The sequence below is a fragment of the Perca flavescens genome, chromosome 8, assembly GCF_004354835.1.
Source record: "Perca flavescens isolate YP-PL-M2 chromosome 8, PFLA_1.0, whole genome shotgun sequence".
Lineage (NCBI taxonomy): Eukaryota > Metazoa > Chordata > Actinopteri > Perciformes > Percidae > Perca > Perca flavescens.
Genome location: NC_041338.1, coordinates 20,163,215 through 20,184,587, shown reverse-complemented (window position 1 = coordinate 20,184,587; position 21,373 = coordinate 20,163,215). Strand labels below are relative to the sequence as shown.

At 40.2% G+C, this 21,373-nt stretch overlaps 1 protein-coding gene across 2 annotated transcripts; it reads right to left on the bottom strand.

The window, feature by feature from the left end:
- Positions 1 to 13,778: 13,778 nt before the first annotated feature.
- Positions 13,779 to 20,971, bottom strand: si:dkey-29p10.4 (E3 ubiquitin/ISG15 ligase TRIM25). 2 transcript variants are annotated; one of them, XM_028586479.1, is made up of 7 exons: positions 20,651 to 20,971; positions 18,573 to 19,537; positions 18,352 to 18,447; positions 17,393 to 17,641; positions 16,419 to 16,441; positions 15,199 to 15,353; positions 13,779 to 14,698 (listed from the first exon to the last, which is right to left on the bottom strand). In XM_028586479.1, exons 1-7 carry the CDS (start codon positions 20,892 to 20,894, stop codon positions 14,154 to 14,156), a joined length of 2,277 nt encoding a protein of 758 aa, XP_028442280.1. In that variant the 5' UTR covers positions 20,895 to 20,971; the 3' UTR covers positions 13,779 to 14,153. The 2 variants fall into 2 exon arrangements, with proteins under 2 accessions (XP_028442280.1, XP_028442281.1); XM_028586480.1 differs by having other exon boundaries at positions 15,229 to 15,353.
- Positions 20,972 to 21,373: the final 402 nt, after the last annotated feature.

Here is a 21,373-nt window from a genome sequence, read left to right as displayed (position 1 = left end):
CTCATGTGCTGTATCTGATTTGAGCAATGAACAAGAAAATATGGGTTCCAAGAAAAGGACTGGTGTGGGAGGCATATGTGCTTTGTCTTCACCCACGCTCAAACCTGTCAAACAATAACACTCTCCTTCCACCCCCAACCTGCAGCAATCAATCGGGTGTTTAATTATTGCGGATCATGAGAGGGAACTATTAAAATCTTGTGTACTGTCGTAGGTAAAACATTTCCTGTAATACAAGAAAATCATGGTTCTTGGTCAAGGCCACTCAATTCAATCAGGGACGACAGGCTGACTATGAGATCCAAATGATTTTTGTCTTGTTGCCCTTTTCCAGAAAAATACAAATCATTCTCCTTTAGCATCCGTTAGGAGAAGCTGCAGATCAACTCCACATACTAAATGCCTTAGTGGACCTTGGCAACACCAAGGTCTTTGTTATCAGCTTCCTTACAGACATGCCACCTCCAGCTAATTATGTCAGACAGCCCTTTAGGAATTAGTCTTAAATTCTCCTGCTGTGCTTCATCTCACTTCACGTCCTTATATTCCGAGATGTTTTTAAAGTGTGAGATATCTGGCATGTGATAATCATATGGCCTTAGAAATGTATAAAATCGTATCCTCTTAATCCTCCCGTGCCTCAAGAAAGCAGGATATGCTGTTGCACATGTAAGCACAAATATGGGGATTGGAGAGGTGGAGGGTGCATGATGAGCAGCGGTCAGCTGTGGTTTGGCTGTTTATTTATCAGTGGCAATCTCCCATGAGGCTTAGCTGTAGCCCAACAGTTGCTCCAAAGTGGAAGGAGACAAAGTTCAAGTATTAGGTTGATGCAGTCCCTCTCTCCACTCCACTGCATGCATGCTTATTGACCTAGCCTCCACCAGACCAGACAAGCGCTAACGTTAATCATTTCCTTCCTTTACTTTGAGATTAATCTTTATTTTCTTTGTCCAATCCTGGAGAGAATTAGAGAACCCACCAATCCAATAATAATCAGGACACAAACTGAATTACCTTTTCACTAATAACTTCCACAAAAGGTTACTGAATAATGAGAGAAAAGAAAACAGAAGCAGGGCAATGTCTTTGGGATACACACTTGAGGTGATGTCTGTTAGAAAAGCACTTTGGAAATCTGCATCCTAAACACTGCATACAGATCGCATACGTGGGTTAAAATTGATTAAGCAAATGGAAAAAGTCTTTTGATATGAAGGAGCTCTTTGGCACATTGCGCTTCTACATGGGATCTAACTAAATATTTAGCACCTAAGCTTTTTTTTCTTATGGAAACAATGGTGTCCCTTCTTTCTAGTATAATTAACTTTCCTCTTTACCTCAGCCAAGAGCTATTTTTAGAACCTTTCGTGTATTTGTTCCAAGCAGGAGAAAACCATTAACCCAAACATAGGCTTCATTCAGATTTGAGGGCTTTCAACAACAGAGCCAAATCAGATTTTATACGATGTGTGAAACATGAATGTTTCACAAGCTAAACGATGTCCCAGGGGTGTTATAGATGAAATAAAAACGTATAAGCAAATGGAAGTCTTTATATAAGGTCCAAACAGGTCTCAGCTAGAAAATATGCTAATACCTTCATTACAAAAAGATTAATTCTAATGAATTCAGGTTTAAAATGAAAGGTGTTGTCCCAGGTGTTGACTGCGGCTTCAGCTGACTTGATGCACAAACAAGATTGTACATTTGGAAAACATCAATAGTGTTTAAACCTTTTGAAACCAATAAATGCAAGTAATTGATCAAAGCCTCTCCTAACAGCCACATGTATGTGATATATAGCACATATGGTATAAATTCAAGGCTGTACAGTATTTTCCTCTGGATCTACACACTCTTTGCCCTCTATGATAAATATGACTACTTGCGCATGCCTGCATAATATTTACATGGTATTTCATCCTTAAGGAATACAACTGCTCAGTGTAAGAGTTGAATACTTTCATTGCTGATGTGGGCTAGCTTCTCCCCTCAACACACTGCAGCATGCACAGAGACAAGGACATTTTTGTTTTGCCAGCAGTGTTTAATGAGATATTTGTAATGGTGTAAAAATATCCCGACTTTTTTTTAGAACTGCATGTACTCACAGTATAACCATCTGTGTCTACTGGCCAAAAGTTTTATATTGAAGAGCTGTGAAGCATGGGGTAAATCATGATCACAATATTTCCCTTGTCAGTTGTTAGTTAGTTAGTTAGTTTTTAGTATCACTACAGTGGCAAATCTGCCATATGCAATACCTCACACAAAGAAATGTAAAAAGGCAAACATTATTAGCAAGTATATTAACTTTTTAGTGCTTTTAATTTAAAGCATCACTGTGTCACCATACACTGACTGACCTTACTTGCCTTTTAAGCTACCTTTAACTCCTACTCTCACTCGGCAAAGAGCAGATACTCTGCAGCTTGACCCAGAGGCCGCATAGCTGCAGTCTTGTTAACACACACTCACGCAGGCACAACATGAATACATCATTTCAGTATCAAACAAGCTTAGAGAGAAAATGTGTGCAGGAAAGGAAGGAAATACTATAATAAACTCTAATACTGCCTCAGCAATGCAATGAACTCCTACTCTCATCCAAGCAAAGAGTAGATACTCAGCGGCATGACCCAGTCTACATTGGATCTGCTTAGTTTACAGGCACCCAACTGGTTTGATAGGCAGCTTCATCTGAATGCCATGGCCCACTCAGTTGTCCAACCACCATCACTACATAAACTCAACCCTCTGTAGCAGATTATATTCACTTTAGTCCACAATATCACCAGCTAACAGCATGCTAACCAACTACAACGAGCTAACATCATGTCAAGCTAGCTAGCCTGTTGCTGTCACCGACAGCATGCTGCTCAACCCGCCAAGCAACAGACAAATAATCAGCTACCTCATCTTAGCAAGCAACAAAGCATACAATCATATATACCACATTGCATTAGGCTTACTAGCATGCAAATAATATTTCTGGATAACTAGCATGTCGCCACTGGGTGGCACACTCATCTGTCTCTGCTGCCAACTGTATTTTCTAGGCCACACTGTAACACACTCCAGGCCTATTTCTGACCACAACACAAGATCTGGCTTTGACTAGTGGTCGTTATCTCCTAAGAGACTATGGGCTGTTTTCTGTGATCTACTCACATTTTTTGCAGTCCCTCCCTGCCTTTAGCCTACCCTGCATCATGCATCAAAATGTGCTTGCTGCCTGACTTGTTCACCATCACCAACTAACTAAATCCTATCTTATTTGCTTTTTGCATCCAGTGACTTTACTTCTAAGTGCTTTCTCTCAATGTATGCTCCTAAATACTTACTACAGCACTTGTTTATGTCTCTAAGTGTATCATCCTTGAGACTGGCTTCATTTTAACTCTGACAGAATGTGCCAAGGTGAAGTTATACCTGAATATAAAGGACATGTTGGATCTTTCTTTTTCCCGGCAAATGAATTGCCTTTTTGATGGGCTTAACATATTCAAAAACTCACCAAATTTGGCGGACGCATCAAGTCTAGTGAAAATGTACGTATTTTAAGGTTTTCGGGAATAGGCACGCAAAAATGGCTCGCTTGCACCCCCTACAAAATTAAAAGAATTTAGCCCCTGCAGTACGTTTAACGTAGACTCACGAAACTTGGTACACATATGTATCATGTCAAAAACCACATAAAACGTCATTGGAGCCGTTTCCTAAACCCAACAGGAAGTCCGCCATTTTTAATTGAAAGTTTAAAATTAGTGCGATTTTGTCGTACTTGAATGAACTCCTAGAGATTTCACCGATCAACTTCAAATTTAACCATCTTAAGACGTTAAAGATGAAAAGTTGTTGAAAGAAAAGAATTTCGTCATAGGGCGTGGCCGTGGCGGGGCGGCCATTTTGTGCGTTTTGCCATCAAAACAGGAAGTGGGTCTAACTTGAGTGTACATTGTCCAGTTGTCCAGTTAGTCTTGTGTGAGGTATCATTGAACTCAGCAGGGAGTTCCATTTTCATTTGTGACAATTTGCAGTGTCTGAGTGCTGCGCAAATGCACGGTCCCAAGGAGCGGCGTCCGCCAGTAACCCCGACACGTGCACAGGCGCGAGGGCCCGTCCATCGCTGCTTGCAGATTTAATTACTACTGTATTTGTACTGGGTAGAATACATTTGAGACTGGGTCAAATAGCATATAATTCATCCATTGGGAAACATCTTGAGATGTAAGTGTGCAGTAGAATGTGAAAAATAGATTACAAAGGAGTGATGATGGTGCCAATGATAAAGGAGGAAGGATGAAAGTTCTTGGGGAGAATAGATAGATAACAGATTAGAGCCGAGGCTGTGAATGTGTGCACAGGGTTGTCCACACCTGTACAAACACCCACACAAACAGGAAAAACAGAAGGAAGGAAAGTAAATGAACAAAGGACTTTCCTTTTGTATCACTAATAAATGGGCACAATTTAACACCTGAAGTGTAACACAGTGACAGTGATGGACCTGCATAGGAAATAAATGTTTTGAGTAAAAGTTTGTGTTGCTTCAGTTCAAAAAATTTAATTAACGCAAAAGCTGGTTATTTTAAGAGCAGGTGAATCAGAAGTATGCATCAGGCCCATGCTTAAGAGAGCTAAGAGAGGTTTAGAAAACCTCAGCTCATCAAAGAATTGTCAGGTAAAGGCACACATTGATTTGTCCCGTATCCTGCTGACAGGCCGGTCATTGCATTGATGAGAAGAGAGAGGACTGAAAGTACTGTATCTTTCTTTCCTCTCCAACAGGAGGTGAAACGAGACCCTGGCTGACACTCCTAAAGTCTCTGCTTTACCTGGTGAAAATATGACAGCTCTGCAGCAAGAGCTTAATCGCAACAGTGGGATCATCTCCCCTCCAGTATATGAAATATTGAAATGTATCCCACTAAATATTTGTAATGACCAAACACATCATCAGAGCCTCCAAAAGCTGAAAGAAAACTATTTGCTGCTCTTGATGAGCATATCTAGACTGGAATTCTTTGTGTAACAGGCTGGAGGATCATCATAAGTTTCATTCAGTCACGTGTCTTCTGAAAACTGGCTCAGTAGTTAATGTGTCACTAAACTGCTTCGCTGTCCTAATTTCCCCTTTCTTCTGTGTTTTGTTGAACATCCAACTTGTAGCTGCAGGTTAAAGAAAAATACATAGCATTTGATTGTTTTTAAAAAACAAACATTTGGACTTTGTTCCATGTGTGTGCCCATTTTGATAAGATTGCGTCAGACTGTCTATCAAAGAAGCCAAGTTGACCTGCTGATTCTGGTGTCTGACAGAAGCTCTCTTGGGATAAAGAAGGACAGGCGACTTCTCTTACACTTCCCTCCAGTCAGTCCTTTATCTTTGGATCAGGATGAGTTTCCTTTGGAGCACACTAAAAGCCAAAGGCAAAGTCAATGTGATCAGCTCCTTCAACATGTTACTGCAGTTATTTCAGGTCAGCAATGTCTTTATGAAAACCTTCCTAGAGGGGAATATTTCCTCTTTTTTTCAGTAAAAGTATGCTAAGTTCATTTTCTATTTTCTGTGTCTAGATTTAACACTGGGTAACTGGCAGTGATGCATACAGTAACTGATGTGGCTGGCTCAAATATGTTGGCTCTAGGGATGGCATTGTCTATAGACGGTTGATCGTTTGACCACTTTGATCCAGACTGAACACAGACAGACTCTCAACAACTATTGCTGAGATATTGTGCGTTTATTAATGGTCCCCAGAGGATGAATCTGTCTTTGGTGATCCCCTGACGTTTCCGCTAGCACCACCATGAGGGGAATATCTCAACAACTAGCCTACTGGAGGGATTGCGATGGAATTTGGCACGGGCATTCATGTTCCCCTCAGGGTGAAGTGTAATAACTTTGGTGATCCCTCAACATTTCATATACAGTAGCGACATCATCAGATTACAATTTTTATTTGTCGAATTCCTGCAAACTAATGGCATTCCCATCAGCCTCAGCTGTACTTTGTGATTTGACACCAGGATTTAATTTGGATACACAGTATGTAGCACATTTAACAGCACCTACACTAGATACTTCTCTATTACAGCCTTGTTTTGTGATTTAGGTTAAGTGTTTGGTTTGATAAGTGCTATGTGAAGTATATTATTTTTACTTAAAATACCCTTCCTTATGCATTTTCAAGGTACTTCAATGGACCACTGTGGCAAACACCACCTACACACTTATCTTGTAACAAAGTACACTGAAGAAAAAAGTTCTTGATATGTCTGCAAACTAAAATGACTGAAATTCTGGAACATTATTGGTTTAAAGTTTATATTATTCAGACCCTACTTATTCTTTATAGAGCATCCATTGAGTTAATTTTTAGCCCTGCTCATGTAAAATAAGGATGGAAATAATAGGCAGAGATGGAGGGAAGTGTATTCAGGTGTGACCAGCCTCCTGCCCTGCAGGGACACAAATGTTATTCACATTTCACCATGACACTGAATTTGAGCTGTGAATAAATCACTTAAGTCCGCAAAAGCTCGATAAAGAGAGTGAACAGTGGTCATCCAAAAGAAAATTCAAGTAAAAAGGAGAGAAATAGAGTGGTGAGGATTTTATTTTAAGAAGTGTGCTTTATTTGTGGGATTTGGGGACTCATCAGAAAATAGCGCAGATCATATTTCAAGCTTTTTCCTCATATAGAAATAACATGTCATAAATAACGATGTGCTCATTACAAAGACAATAAAAACATCCCATTCAATAATGATTTGTAGTTTTTGAGACACATGGACCGAAGATGCCCTGACTGTAATATGTGCATTGATACTATTAGTGTTCATAAAACAGCAATAATGTCATGATTTATATCAAATATTCCCATCAATGGGCCCAAACAGCCAAATACCAATTACCTTGAAAACCGTAAAGGCCCTGTCTCCGTCAGTGATAGAAAAACATTCCAGACAGCTGAAAGGAGGCCCAGGGGGATGGCAGGGGGAAATGAAAATGGTGGATGATTGCACTGAGGAAGCAACGCACTACCAAAAAGGTTTGATTGCACTGGGCAAAATTGATGGTCTCAGGAATGGTCGCTTTAAAAACCTGCTGTGAGTGAAAGGACCAAACAATCAAACAATCCGTGTTCACAGTAGTTCAGCACCTGTCTTGCATGAACAACCGAGTGCAACACAATGAGTGCCTTCCAGGAGAGACTGTCTGATAATGTGCTAGCCTTCCTAAATCTAAATACTAAATACTGTATGGGAGAAGCTATATATGATGATTTAACAGAAATCATGAACTCTGCCATTCTCACGCTCACACATAATATAACTAGTGAGTCACATATAACCCTCACAGACATGATTAATCTCATAGGATATGTGCACACAGCTAGTTTACCAGCTGAGACATGTTTGTTTGCCCATCCACAAGTATCTGACTGTGAGACGGTGCTCGGCATATGAGCACATCTGCTCAATCTGCACAATTAACCATCACTGCAAAGCATGTAAGTTAGAAGATTGAAAATACAAGAAAGCTCTGTTTCACTGGTGATTGTGTGTGGGATGAGCAACCTGCAACATCAGAACAAGACAAATTGTTAGAGGTGAAAGCAGAGAGATTAAGAGCCCCAACTGTGAAGTGGCAGGATGATTAGAGCCAAGAACTGGTTGAGTTCATCTACTCCTACTGAGGTCTTAAGGTAGTCCCAAAAGACAACTAAAAGAAGCCAAAAGTGTAAAATTAAGCACAGATGGTAGTCTCTTTATTGACTGACAATTCAATCAAGTGTATGTGAATTACCCTAATGGAAACAACACATTTGGCACTTAAAACAAAGACCATAACCTGTTGCAAATAATAGTCACTGTACATCTTCTTGGCTTCAGGATTGTGTTTAAAATAAATAAAGTATAGATGGAATCACAGGAAGTGATTAAAAGAAGCAAATTGAGTTGCTGCATTGCTTTATAGATATATGACTCCAGCAGTGGAGGGGGCATATAGGTATAATTGAAACCCACTTTTGCTACTATGTGCATGTGCTACACTTAATAGTTTTTTCCAATTTCAAAGGAAAAGTGTTGGAAAAGCTGATTTCCCCCACTGCTTAGTATCACCACATGTCAAAGTGTGCTTGAGCAAGACACTGAACCCCAAGTTGCTCCCCGGACACTATATGTAGCTGTCCACTGCTCCTAATGCTTAAGATGGGTCAAAAAAAAAAAAAAAAAAAAAAAAAAAAGGGATTGAATTTTACAACACTCACAACATTCTACAATTGTATGTGACGAATAATAACAAAGCTTCTTCTTTCCTCTATACCTTTCAGCTATATTGCCTTCCTTTATCGGGAAGGTGTCTGAGGTTGTTTCTGGTTTCCTCATATACAGATATTTACATATTCAGTCTCTTCCCTGATATATAGGAATTGAAAAAGTGGGAGGGAAGTTGCATTTTGGATTTCTTTAAGCACAAGAGGATTAAATAAGACTATAAAGCCATGTTTGTTGAATTCACTGTTTTATAATTCTATACAGATACTTAAGTTTAAGGATGTATGTTGTGTAAATGACACTGCATTATGAAATCTGGGTGCTTTTAAGTTTTTTTTTGCATTTGAAAAATTATACATTTCCATGAACACTTTAATCGAGATGGAGCAGCTGCACAGACAGATATGAGTTTTGGTTTTCATGAAATTAGAATTTATCAATCCAGCACTGGCTGACAGATACAGAAAAAGAGTCGCTCATGAAAGTCCTGATGCGTTTTTTTCTTCTTCTGTGGAACAGTCGCAAGCAAATTGATTTGCCTGGGGAAATGTGAAGGAAAAGAATAGGCATGTCACTCAACAATTGGCCCGTCACTACTTCTGTCTCAGATTTCCATGAACCTTGCCAAGTCTGGCAGGTGAGCCGGGTGAGACATGCAAGACTTCACCTGAGCTCACCAACTGTTGCCATACCAACAGAAGATGTGGCCACAGGGCAAGACGAGTGTGTGTATAGATTTTCGCCAACCCTTGGTAATAGTTGCAAAGGCCGTGTACTTTACTGTCACTTTACTGTCAGAGTAAAATCTATCCTAAGCATCTCCATTATGTAAAAACTCTTAGATCAGAAATCATTACAATACAGTTATAAGGGGCTTTTTAATTATTAAAATGGAACAGTAAAGTGTTTAAAGGTCCCATGGCCTGAAAATTTCACTTTGAGGTTTTTTAACATTAATATGAGTTTCCCCAGCCTGCCAATGGTCCCCCAGTGGCTAGAAATGGCGATGGGTGTAAACCGAGCCCTGGGTATCCTGCTCTGCCTTTGAGAAAATGAAACCTCAGATGGGCCGATCTGGAATCTTGCTCCTTATGAGGTCATAAGGAGCAAGATTACCTCCCCTTTCTCTGCTTTGGCCGCCCAGAGAATTTGGCCCACCCATGAGAGAGAGACATCATGGCTTTCAAACGAGCAAAGTGGCAGTTGGTCAAGGCCACACCGCCACCCTCCATCTTGCCCCCCCCCTCTCCTCCTCAATAGCCGCAGACACAGAAATGGCACATCCTAAGGAAAGATCCTTGTGGGACTGGCTCTAGTGACTGTAATTCTGCACCAACGCTGAATTTTGGGAAAGAGACTTCAGATACAGTACTAGGGGACCACTAAGGTCTATATAAAAGCATCCAAAGAGCACCGTGTCATGGGACCTTTAAGATGTTTGGGGGCGTATGCTACAATGTAAATAACATATTTTATCAAAAATGTGTCTTTTTTTCTATCAATGACTCTGTAAAATACACTGCTTAAACCACAATTGCTGTCCTAATTGAAGAAAAAAATCCCCCACATATACAATAAAGACTCTTTTAGGTGTTTTTAATCATTTTTGGACAACAATGAAGTGCTAAGGCATGAACTATATCAAGCTTTGGCTACAGAGACAGCACTTGTTAATGGAATAAAATCATTGCTGGTTTTGTTTTTCAAAAAATAGTATTTGTTGATAATACAAAAGAATAAGTAACAACAGCCTCAGTCTTTAACAGAGTATTATTTTTGGATGGCTACAATAACAGACAGAGAAACTCCTGTGCTCTGCTGCTAGGTTACTAATTTTACATGGGTTTGTAGATTAATCCCATGTGTGAACTTAAAGACTAAAGCATCAATAAATAGTTTTTATAAAGGCCAGTAACTACTATATATCAAAGAAGACAAGTGGCAGATAACATATTTGTTATGCATGAGCAGTAACAGCTCTGCTGCCTGTTGAAAGCTGGTAAAGTGGACTGCGTGCTGATTTCTGCCCTCTCTGGAGGAAGATGTCCTGTCATACTGCTAATGAGTATATACCTTCTAATGAGCACAAACCCTAATTAGCATATATCCAATTACTTCATAGCTCAGCTTCCAGGCTCTATTCAAGAACTAGTATGTTGGGAGCAGTTGAAAGAACTATGCTTGGTGTTGTGGAGAAATGAAGTATTTGGGGTAATCCACTGTCATCTCTTTCTATATGAACCCCCAGTTTGTGCCTCTCATCATTGGATTTGACTCACAGACTTGAAAAACCAAGACAACCCTGTCCTGAAGACAATTCCAAAATCCTCCAACCTTTCTTGTAACCATCTGGATAAAAAATAAATCCTGTCCACCACATATTAAAGATTTTTAACCCTTTTTTCTGAATTCAAACACATGGTAGCCAGAAATGACACATGTAAACCAAAATTATATATATTGAACATCAACAAGAATAACGTCACCCAACATCGCTTAGAGCACCTTTAAGAAGAGCGATGTTTTGTGGCATTAAGAAGGCAGTTTAAGTGGAAGGCTTGCTGTTTAAAAATGTCTGACCTGTAATTTCATGCCATTCCACTTTCCATCCTGACGAGAGTAAATCCGAACGTTCAAAGTACTTAAATAGATTAAGTAGTGTATACTCAAAGTTTTAGAAAAATTTCTACTAACTTAATTTTTTCAAGTTGGTGTAACATGTTCTTCATTAACTTAAAAACATAACTTAAGACAACTTAATAGAATTGAGTAATAACATACTCATAATGATAAAACTGAACCAGAAAACAAGTCAGTAGCATTAAGTAGTGCTCACTTAAAAAATGTGAGCTAATTAAGTATTTACTTAAAAAAAGCAAGCTTGATTAACTTACAAACCATGAGCTAATTAAGTGTCATTTACTTAAAATAGACAAGTTGTCTTCACTTAATAAGTTTAAGCTTATTGAGTGTTACTTACTCAGAATAAACAAGCTGTGTTCACTTAGAAAATATAAGTTTATTAAGTATTGTTTACTCAGAACAATAAAGTTGCACTAATTTACTATTACTAAGTTCATTGAACTTACTTTTTTCAAGGCAATGAGTTTCCATACCTTTTTTAAGTAAAGTCAACTTGTTAAAATTAACAGTGCAGGACTTTATCATTATTAGTATGTTATTACTCAATTCTATTAAGTTGTCTTAAGTTATGTTTTTAAGTTAATGAAGAACATGTTACACCAACTTGAAAAAATTAAGTTAGTAGAAATTTTTCTAAAACTTTGAGTATACACTACTTAATCTATTTAAATACTTTGAACGTTCGGATTTACAGTGTACAATCTAAAGGAGAGTGCTGCAAATGACCACTTTGACCCATTTGCTGTACTGTTTAGTACGAATTGACTAGAAGATAATTGGTTACACTTTACTGGAAAGTATCTACATAAGAGTGACATGACACTGTCATGAATGTGTCATAAACATTATAAACAAGTCGTAAATGTTCATTACATAGCGCTTCTGTCATTAAGTGTCATTCAGTTTTTGTCATGACAAGTTAAGGTTAGGGTTAGAGTTACGGTTAGGGTTCATGTGTCATGACACTCTTATGTAGATACCTTCAAGTAAAGTGTTACCAGAGACTTTTCTGCATGAACAATTGAGATTAATGGACGTCTAGTCTCATAACTCCTAATTTGTACTTGATGTCTGTTTTTTTGGCTTTGAGAACACCAGTGGAAAGAAACAATATACTACTGTAAATAAGCATTTTATTTTCCAAGAAGCTTACTGTCATCGTAATTCAAAGGCTTTTCAGCTGCAGGGCAAGGCCTCATCCTCTGAGTAATTTATCACTGTACACCACCATACCACTGACATTGTAATTTAGGATTTGACTCTTTGCATATCCCTCTGAGACACAAATACCTAAATGCATTTCACCACAGCAGCCGGAAGTAGGTAGGAGTATCCTATTATACAAGGACATTTTGACAAGTACACTTGGGTTATCTTTAAGATATGGGCAACTCATGGGATCTCTAATGAAGACCATGTCCCTTGATTTAGTGATGCCCTAGTCTATATCCACGACGTTCCACTTTCGGGATTGCTCCTGTGCCGCTGGAAATTCTGCTGGATGCACCTCTTTTTGGTCAATGTCCGTTTCCTTCCGATTTCTTTGTGTTGGGATTTTGAACTCCTTAACCGGTCCTCAGATTTCTGCAGGGTAAATCGAGCCAGCTAGCTAGACTATCTCTCCAATCTGAGTTTTCTCTCGCACGACTTAAACAACTTTTGAACGTACACGTGTTCTACCAAAACAAGTTCCTTCCTGAGGTTATTTTGCAGCAGCTCCGTGCGGAGCTTAGCGCCGCCCAAGACGATTGTGATTGGTTTAAAGAAATGCCAATAAACCAGAGACCCTCCTCCGCAGCGCTGTGGAGGAAGGTCTGGCAATTCGAGACTAGTGATGCCCCAATAGTAGCCAGTGCTACTAGGGTCTAGGGCCCTCAAAACTTAATCGTGTACATTTGATTCCTAATGACTACCTGACACATTGTTCCTTAGATCATTATTTCAATGGTATTCTGGAAAGGCATGTAAGAGCCTGGCTGAGTTTGAGGGACCATTGGATGGACAGGGAGAGGATAATTTAATGAGCCTGACTGTTAAAGCCATCTATTCTCTCCCTCTCAGTCATGTCTTTGCTTTCTGCCTTCATGTTGGGAAGGAGAAAAAGAAAGCAAAACCCACAGAGGATTTCTGACTACCTTAGAAACATGTGGTTGCACGTATAAAACTGGTGCCATGATTGACTGGTGCACTTGCGTGGATTCAACTCTCAAGTGTCGAAAACTGTGCCAAATAAAAGTCTGTCAAAAGAGAAAGCAGACATTTTGATGAAATTAGCTTTTTAAACTATGAAATCATAATTGTAGGTGTTGATTAGACCTTGTTCTTTACAAAGCTCTATCCCCCTGAGCTTTTTCATTCAGTCATTTTCAGTTATAGTACATTTACTACTGAGGTTTTTAAGATACTTAATTAGCCAACAAGTTTGGATTAACCTTGATCCATGGCTAGTTGTCCTGGACCACTGGAATGCTGGTGATCTACCAATCGTCCAGAAAGAGTTTATGTAAACACTACTTTGATACCTCTCAACATCAACCACACAAACCCCCAGTCAGAATAAATGAGCCTCAAAGATTGCAAGTAGGAAAGCAACAACTGTAGCGATCTGTGAGATTATTAGGAATTTGTGTCAAAGGCAGTGTTTGTTGTCAGTAAAGCCCATATGCCACACACACACACACACACACACACACACACACACACACACACACACACACACACCTATTTAAACGTAAATAGGAGGTATAAAGGCAAGACATAATGCAGGTTTTACTTTGCTTTCGAAACTGACATTTTATTACTGTAAAGTTAAGACGTCAAGAAAATTTAACATTTTTAAAACCTTCAAAATGGAAATATCAACTTTTATTGATCTGCACTGATAACATTCATCCCATGTAAAAACTTGTTCATTTGTTATTTGACAATGTAAAATCAGAAGCATATGAAACTTAAAATCCTTTTACAAAAATATGCTGCATGTAAAAATGTATAATGAATAGTCTCTAGTATGGTACAATTCCAGTATTACCATGATATAAATGTATATAAAAATCACATTTGAGGATTTCTTTTGCAAAAGTAGAGCATTATATACAGTGTATAGAGAATTATAGAATTTCTTTTATGATTAAATAGTTTTTATATATAAAAACATCACTGCGCTGCCATGTATTCTGTAAATTTCCAGCTCAATTGCCATACCAGTATTGCATGGTTTATGACTGAAACAGATCACAGATGGCCAGGTGTGTTTTAGACACAGACAAGGCTGGGTACAGAGGGTCAGTGAAGCTGTGTCTGTATGAATGCATTAAAGCTAGACTGCCCCCTGGTGTCACGTTAAAGAATGATAAAATACCCTCCTCAAAGTCGAGGAACACTCCTACCCTCTGCAGCCCATCTGCATCCACAGGAACCGCCACCTTGTTATGCAGAGCTTCCGTCTTCTTTTTGTCACAGGCCAGGCACCAGGAGTAGGAGTTGAAGCCCAGACGAGAGTTGTCCTTTTGGCCTTTCCTCTCTATCTGACCCTCACACAGCCCCACCTTCCAGCGACCCTCATCCATAGACACATCCACCTCCCAGTACCAGCACCCGCCCTCCAGGGAACAGGAGGCCAGGACCTGTGGGAAGGAGCTGAAGCGAGCCTCCTGCTCGGTGTAGGCCTGCTGGGATTCGCTGTAGGTCACCTTCCTGTTGTTATCAGACAGCTGCAGCTTGGGGTGGGCTGTATCTGCATCCAAGATAGGGGTGGTGCCATCTGTACACAGGAAAGGAAGTTGAAGAAGAATTTAGCTGAGAAGACTAACGGTACAGATCCACTTTTGCGACACAACTCCCCTCATTTGTAAGTTCCTCAATTACAGCTATGGGCGGGTCCAGCGGGGAATGTTGTCGAATTTTGAAATTTGGAGGGAGAAGTGATCAGAGCAGACCTCTGTGCTCTACTTCTACTGGATAGTCGCGTCGCGTTCAACTGATTAATTTGCATAAAGCTGGGCATCGGCTAGCTTTTTGATGCGCTACATTTTCTCAAGCTGCAGCCTTCCCGGAATGCTTTGCAAGTCGCTTGACGTCACCCATAGGAATAGAGTGGAGCGCGGCGCGACAGAAGTGTTGCACGGACAAGTGGATCTGTACCATAACCGAATATGCCACCTTTGGGCCTACAGGATGCATTTAGTCATTTGGTCTATTTAGCTGTGATTCATAAGTGAGTGGAAAGTAAACAGGCGTTGGTAACAAAACCACTTGTCTCACATAGCACTCTGTAGAGGTCTCTGTATTTGCCTGGCACAGTGATGACGACTGTGTCCAGACGTTTCTCGGTCCACTTCTGCAGACATTTCAGCCGAGCCCGATCCACTTCCTCTGGGGCCTCGAACTGGTCCACACAGCTCCCCATGCTACTAGCCCTGGTGACAATCAGAGTGTAAAGCATAAAGATTTAAGACTATTAAACTTCCTTATTCCTTAATATATATGGACAGTTACACATAAAAAAAAAAAAACTGACCGCAAAGTAAGTTGACAGTTGCCCAAATATAAAATAAGAAAATAAGTAAAACATACAGTACATAAACAAATACAAACCAGCAAACTCTGGTAAATATTCAGTAGTTACTTAAAAGTAGCCATTAATATTTTAGCAAACTTAGCAAGACTGGATAAAACTGTGCAAAAAAAGGACACAAAATCCACATTATATATCATCCCCAACAGATTGCAGCTGTCATTGGTAATATGATAAGAAATAATTTTTTTTTTTTATATAACCTAGTTAAAAGGTAGCAGAAATGATGGCCTGTTCATAAAAATGTACTTAACTTATTTTTCTACATGTATTTGAGCATGTTCATACAGAGACAAAACTATTAAAAAGGTTTTGTTCGCCAAAATTAAAAAAATAAAATATAATTCTAAACTACGTCTTGTGGTGTCCAGCCATGCAGTTTTGTTTTATTTTGCCCAGGTCAGTCTGAGATTTGTGCCGCAACTCCTATATATTGAAGTGGAATGTAATTTTGTTTGTACTCACAGCACTACAATTTCACTTTAAAAAACGACAACATCTCTTTCAAGAATCAGTATCCCTGATTATCTCTGGATAATCCACAGAACACATTGTCAACTGATTTCAGACTATTTCTGCAGAAAAAAGTAGTTCCAGGTAAAACTGTTGATGATTGTCCAGAGTAACAGGGGCACTGATTCTTTAAAGGCACGATGCCATTGAATTTTTATAATGTAATTCTTCAATGCTGTCAGCGCCAAAAACAAAATTCTGTTTAACAAATATTATGATGCAGAGACGGATGTCTCAAAACCTTGACACCGACTTCTGCATGGCTACACACCACTAGAGGTAGGTTAGAAATAGGTTTCTTTGTAATAAAGGGTGAACCGACCCTTTAGGACTTTCGTAAAATGTTCACAAATCACCTCTTTACATGCAACTAGGTAAGAAGGAAATCACTTACAGTTGGGCTACCTTGCTGTATTCCTGTCAATTCAGAAAGAAGAAAAATACATGTTCTTGTGTTAGTGTCCATAAGCCAACAGTATTTATTTATTTATTTATATATATATATATATATATATATATATATATATATGCAAAAAAAACGATTCACATTCGTATCACGATTGAAGCTCTACCGATTCATAGAATTCCAAAAATGTAATCATATTTAAAAGGTCCCATGACACGGTGCTCTTTGGATGCTTTTATATAGACCTTAGTGGTCCCCTAATACTGTATCTGAATTCTCTTTCCCAAAATTCAGCCTTGGTGCAGAATTACAGTCACTAGAGCCAGTCCCACAGTGAGCTTTCCTTAGTATATGCCATTTCTTTGTCTGTAGCTATTGAGGAGGAGAGAGGGGGGGCAAGGTGGAGGGTGGGGGTGTGGCCTTGACCAACTGCCACTTTGCTCGTTTGAAAGCCATGATGTCTCTCTCACTTTTGGGTGAGCCAAATTCTCTGGGCGGGCAAAGCAGAGAAAGGGGAGGTAACCTTGCTCCTTATGACCTCATAAGGAGCAAGATTCCAGTTCGGCCCATCTGAGCTTTCATTTTCTCAAAGGCAGAGCAGGATACCCAGGGCTCGGTTTACACCTATCGCCATTTCTAGCCACTGGGGGACCATAGGCAGGCTGGGGGAACTCATATTAATGTTAAAAAACCTCAAAGTGAAATTTTCATGCCATGGGACCTTTAAAAAAAAAACATTTTATTTTATATCTACTGCAATCACATGGGAAAAGTAACTACATTTACATACTGTGAATCGTTTTTTAAAAATAGAGAATCGTTTTTTAATCGAATCTTGAGCCTAAAAATCAATATGGAATTGTGACATATTCTGAATCGTGCCTCCTATATATAGGGGGCATGATTCAGAAAATGTCACCCCCACACCCACTTTTTGGTTCTTCTCCTAACATCAAACACACCATAATGAAGACCTGGTCCATAATGCGTTTGTCTCCCTTTGCATCAGCCAGTCCCTCCAGGGTGTGAAGGCCTTGCTGGATGGATTGCAGGGAGCTCCGGAGGTGGCCGAGTTTCTCCTCTAGTCCCCCCAGAACCCGGTTCTCCTCCTTTGTCACACACTGAAGAGCTGATTGCTCCTCCTGCTCCAGGGCCTCTCGGATGGCTCCGTACTGCTGCTGCACCCCTGCTCGAGCCTCACTCAAAACCACCTGGACAGACACAATGTACATCAACAATGTAATGTAATACAATACTCTAAATTGCCTAATCACCTAAAAAGGCTCTTCTCATTGAAGTTAGAGGACTCCGATGTCAAATTATTGGTCTACCATGCAACCAACAAAAAAGGATTGTAAAAATCTGTATTTAAGATTGTTTTCTCAAAAAGGATGAACATCAAACCAACTTTAAATAGTAAAACATTTTAACACAGCTAATTTATTTTATGAATCCGACTTTTATAAATCTTGAATGTGTAATTAACTAGATGCGTAACCATATCCTCAACTCACAATACAATTCAGATTGTACCATGGAGATCACCATACATCAACTTACAAATAAATGTTAATTTTTTTTTTTTAATAAATTCAACTCTTCTCCAATTTAAAAATTAAATGAATTTGTATGAGGACAAGTCTTCCGAGTCTTTTATGAAACAGTGTGCGTGGTTCACATGACTAGAAATTTCTTCCATTTGTAGCTGATCATGCTTACCAGCAAAACTATAATCTCAATATAAAGCTACATTCTGTATTCTGTAACTGTTTTCCCTTCAAAACATGCAGGTTAATCTGCACATTTGCAAAAACATGTACATCACCTTGAGTCAGAGAAAAAAAAAAAAGTGTTATCTTGTAATTCTAAGCAACTTAAATACACACACGATTTAGTGACTAAACTAAACAAACAAACTTACTCTGAAGGTATCTTTCTTCTGTGCGAGTTCAGTCACCCTGTTCTTCACTTCCTGCTCAGCTCCCTGAAGTTGTTTAATTTCTTCTTTTAGGTTCCCCTGGAGAAAAACGTGCACAGAGATTTAAAAAAGCACTTATTTATTGCTATGGCTATGATTACATCTATCTCAACTTTACCCACAATTACAGTGTATCTACAGTATATGTAGTGTTCACCACTTACCCTGAGCTCTATCTCTGCGTCCCTGATGCTAACGCAGACGTGGTTGCGGTGCGAGCCTATGACAGTACACACTGTGCACACACACACTCCACACTGCCGACAGTAGATACGGTTTATCTCCTGGTGCTCCTGGCACCTCCAGGGAGAAAAATCCTCCATGGGAGGGACCAGGGTGTGATTCTGGAAAACAGGGGAGTCCAGGTGGGGACGCAAGTGCTCTGTACACATGGAAGCTCCGCACACCAGACAGGTCTTAACAGCGGGCTGATACCTAGTTTTAGGGCAATAATGGCAGGGCACAGGGGTGGCATTTTGGCTCTCTGACCCCGGGAAGATGGCAACACGAATTGGGGATCCTGGAGCATCAACAGGATGTTTGGTGGCTATCAGGGGAGACTTGCTGACATGGTGTACAGGAGACTTACCTTTACCAGGAGTTGAGACCCCAGGAAAGGAATCAGAGTTGGCAGATGTGGCAGGTTTCTTTGGCGACACATGAATTCCTGTCACTTGTGTGTCTTTCTTGGGGGTTGCAAGAGCAGGTGCATCACATATATCTACTTCATTGGATGTGTCAGAGTCATCCAATGAGACAACTTCTAGTGATTTATGCTGGTTCTGCTGGATTGAGATGTCATGTGGCACATCACTTGCAGGTACTGCCTTACCATCAGAGTTGTCACCGGAGGGTGTGCCATCACCACTCTCAGACAGTGTAGATTCTAGGTGCACTGCTTTCTTGGATGTCTCCACACTAGTCGACTGCCCAGGTTTATCTGAGAAGGAAGTGGTGGCTGTGTCGGTGTCATTGGACCACTCGCGGGGAGACGCCACAGTTGATCGCTTTGTGTCAGGTGGCTCTGATACAGGTGTGCTGGCTTTTCGCTTCCCGAGAAGTCGGCTGGTGAGCGAGGGCCTCCGCAATGTGGATTCAAATGTGTTTTGTTCATCATTACTGGATGTGCCTTTGAAAATATAAATTAAACAAAACAAAATTTGTCAGAGGTAAGTTTGACTTAGCACTTGTACAGCAATACTTCACAAAACACACCTACAAGGTGCCTTCTGCCGAGCACAACTGCAGTTAACTGTTACTGCCCACCGAGCAGTTCCACTTTAGGCAAATCAAGCAGTGACTTTCGAACTCGATCGCACTTCTGTTGCCTTGTAAGCTCACTTAGGAACGCTATCACTGGGCCATAACTGACTGACATGTAACTAATAGTGAAAACACTTAATTGTATTGCTGATATTTGCCTAAGAAACTGTACTGTAGTTTGGTCATGCCATGGCTGATACCTGATCCACTTATTAGGGTCAGTATCAACACAAATACCTCACAGTTAGTATTCAACTTAAAATGACGGTGTGCATTTGTTTTTTAAAGTCGCTGCTTAAATTCCTGTGGCATCAGTCATAAATTAAGCAGTGAAATAAATTCTATAATGCAGAAAGGGTAAGAGGCCAAAGAAAAACTATGCATATGTATGCTAAACACAGGAAAACTGCATAAGCACATACTGATAAACACCTGTCAAAAATGAGTCAGACCTTTACCTCCACTCAATGCTTAAGAAAAACAAACTTTGGAGAGACCCTTAACACTGTAAACAAAAATAGAACATTAACGTTACTAACCTTTAAAACACTTACGAGCCTGTGCATTTTAAAGATGTGATTGTATCCCATTGACATATATATAAGTTGTATCCACATCTTTTTGCGTAAAACGTTAAGGAATAGCATTTTCCGGTAAATGAGTCAAGACTAGCTAGCTATATATTAGGGTGCTAGAAATACAAATATTCAAGTAGCTCCGGGATAACGTTAGTTAGCATTAGCAACCACCTAAAATAACAAAGGAAAATTGACTAATAGCCTTGGCGATAAGCCCGTTTTAATATAACGTTACGTTAGCCAACGTTATTCAAGTGGAGCCACGTGAAAGGTAGCTAGCTAACGTCAGCTAGAACTCTTTAACTGTCAGCCACATGTTCACTTGTGTATTCGGCCACTTCATAAACTGTTTTTTTTTTCACCGCCCGATAACAAGCCTCACAGTTTTAACGTTAAGTTACCTGCAGCGCTGCGAGGCTGAGCCCATGGATTGTTGTTGGGCAGCCGTTTGCTATCGAACGGCAGAGTCTGGTACACTGTTTTACACCTCCACTCCGGGCAGTGGTACGGCCCGTTCGGGGTAACACTCCACAAGTCTCCGATACACCGTTGGCAGAACCGGTGGTTACATTTCAGAGTGATGGGGTCCCGGGTCAGCTCGTTGCACAGAGGACACCTCGCCGGAGTGTCCAACGACGCTCCCATTTTGTTTTGGCTGAATTTTTGAAAGTTTCTGTTTCCGCGATGCCAAGCAGTAGAGGCGGGGCTTCATCATGTTTGAATCCAGCTCCCCCTCCCGGTAGAAAAATTACGAATCCCACTATGGCCACGCCAAGACCCGCCCTACGAAGCAGCTCGATTGGTTGGGGTTAGGCATTTCACCTCGAGTGGTTAAGGTTAGGGTTAGGAGATTGGTCAGGGGATAGGACCTGTACATGTAAGCATGGACGCCTGGCCAATAGTAGTGTGTGAACGCTATTGAAGGGCGGGTCTTGGCGTGGCCATAGTGGGATTCGTAATATCGCCTCCCGGTAGTGCATGTCTTAAAGGTACAGTCCATGGATTTATAAAATTTGCGGGGCCCCTCTTCTACAGTATGTCAAAATTCTATGATGAAATGAGATAGGGCTAGGGCTTGGCGATATGGAACAAAAGTCATATCCCGATATATTTTGGGTGAATAT

Coding starts and splice junctions, on each gene's coding strand:
- si:dkey-29p10.4 (XM_028586479.1), bottom strand. CDS start 20,894: ATGGGAGCGTCGTTGGACACTCCGGCGAGGTGTCCTCTGTGCAACGAG. Junction 18,448..18,572: donor ACGCAGAGATAGAGCTCAGG/GTAAGTGGTGAA, acceptor GTTTTTCTCCAG/GGGAACCTAAAAGAAGAAAT. Junction 14,699..15,198: donor AGACCTCTACAGAGTGCTAT/GTGAGACAAGTG, acceptor TCCTGTGTACAG/ATGGCACCACCCCTATCTTG.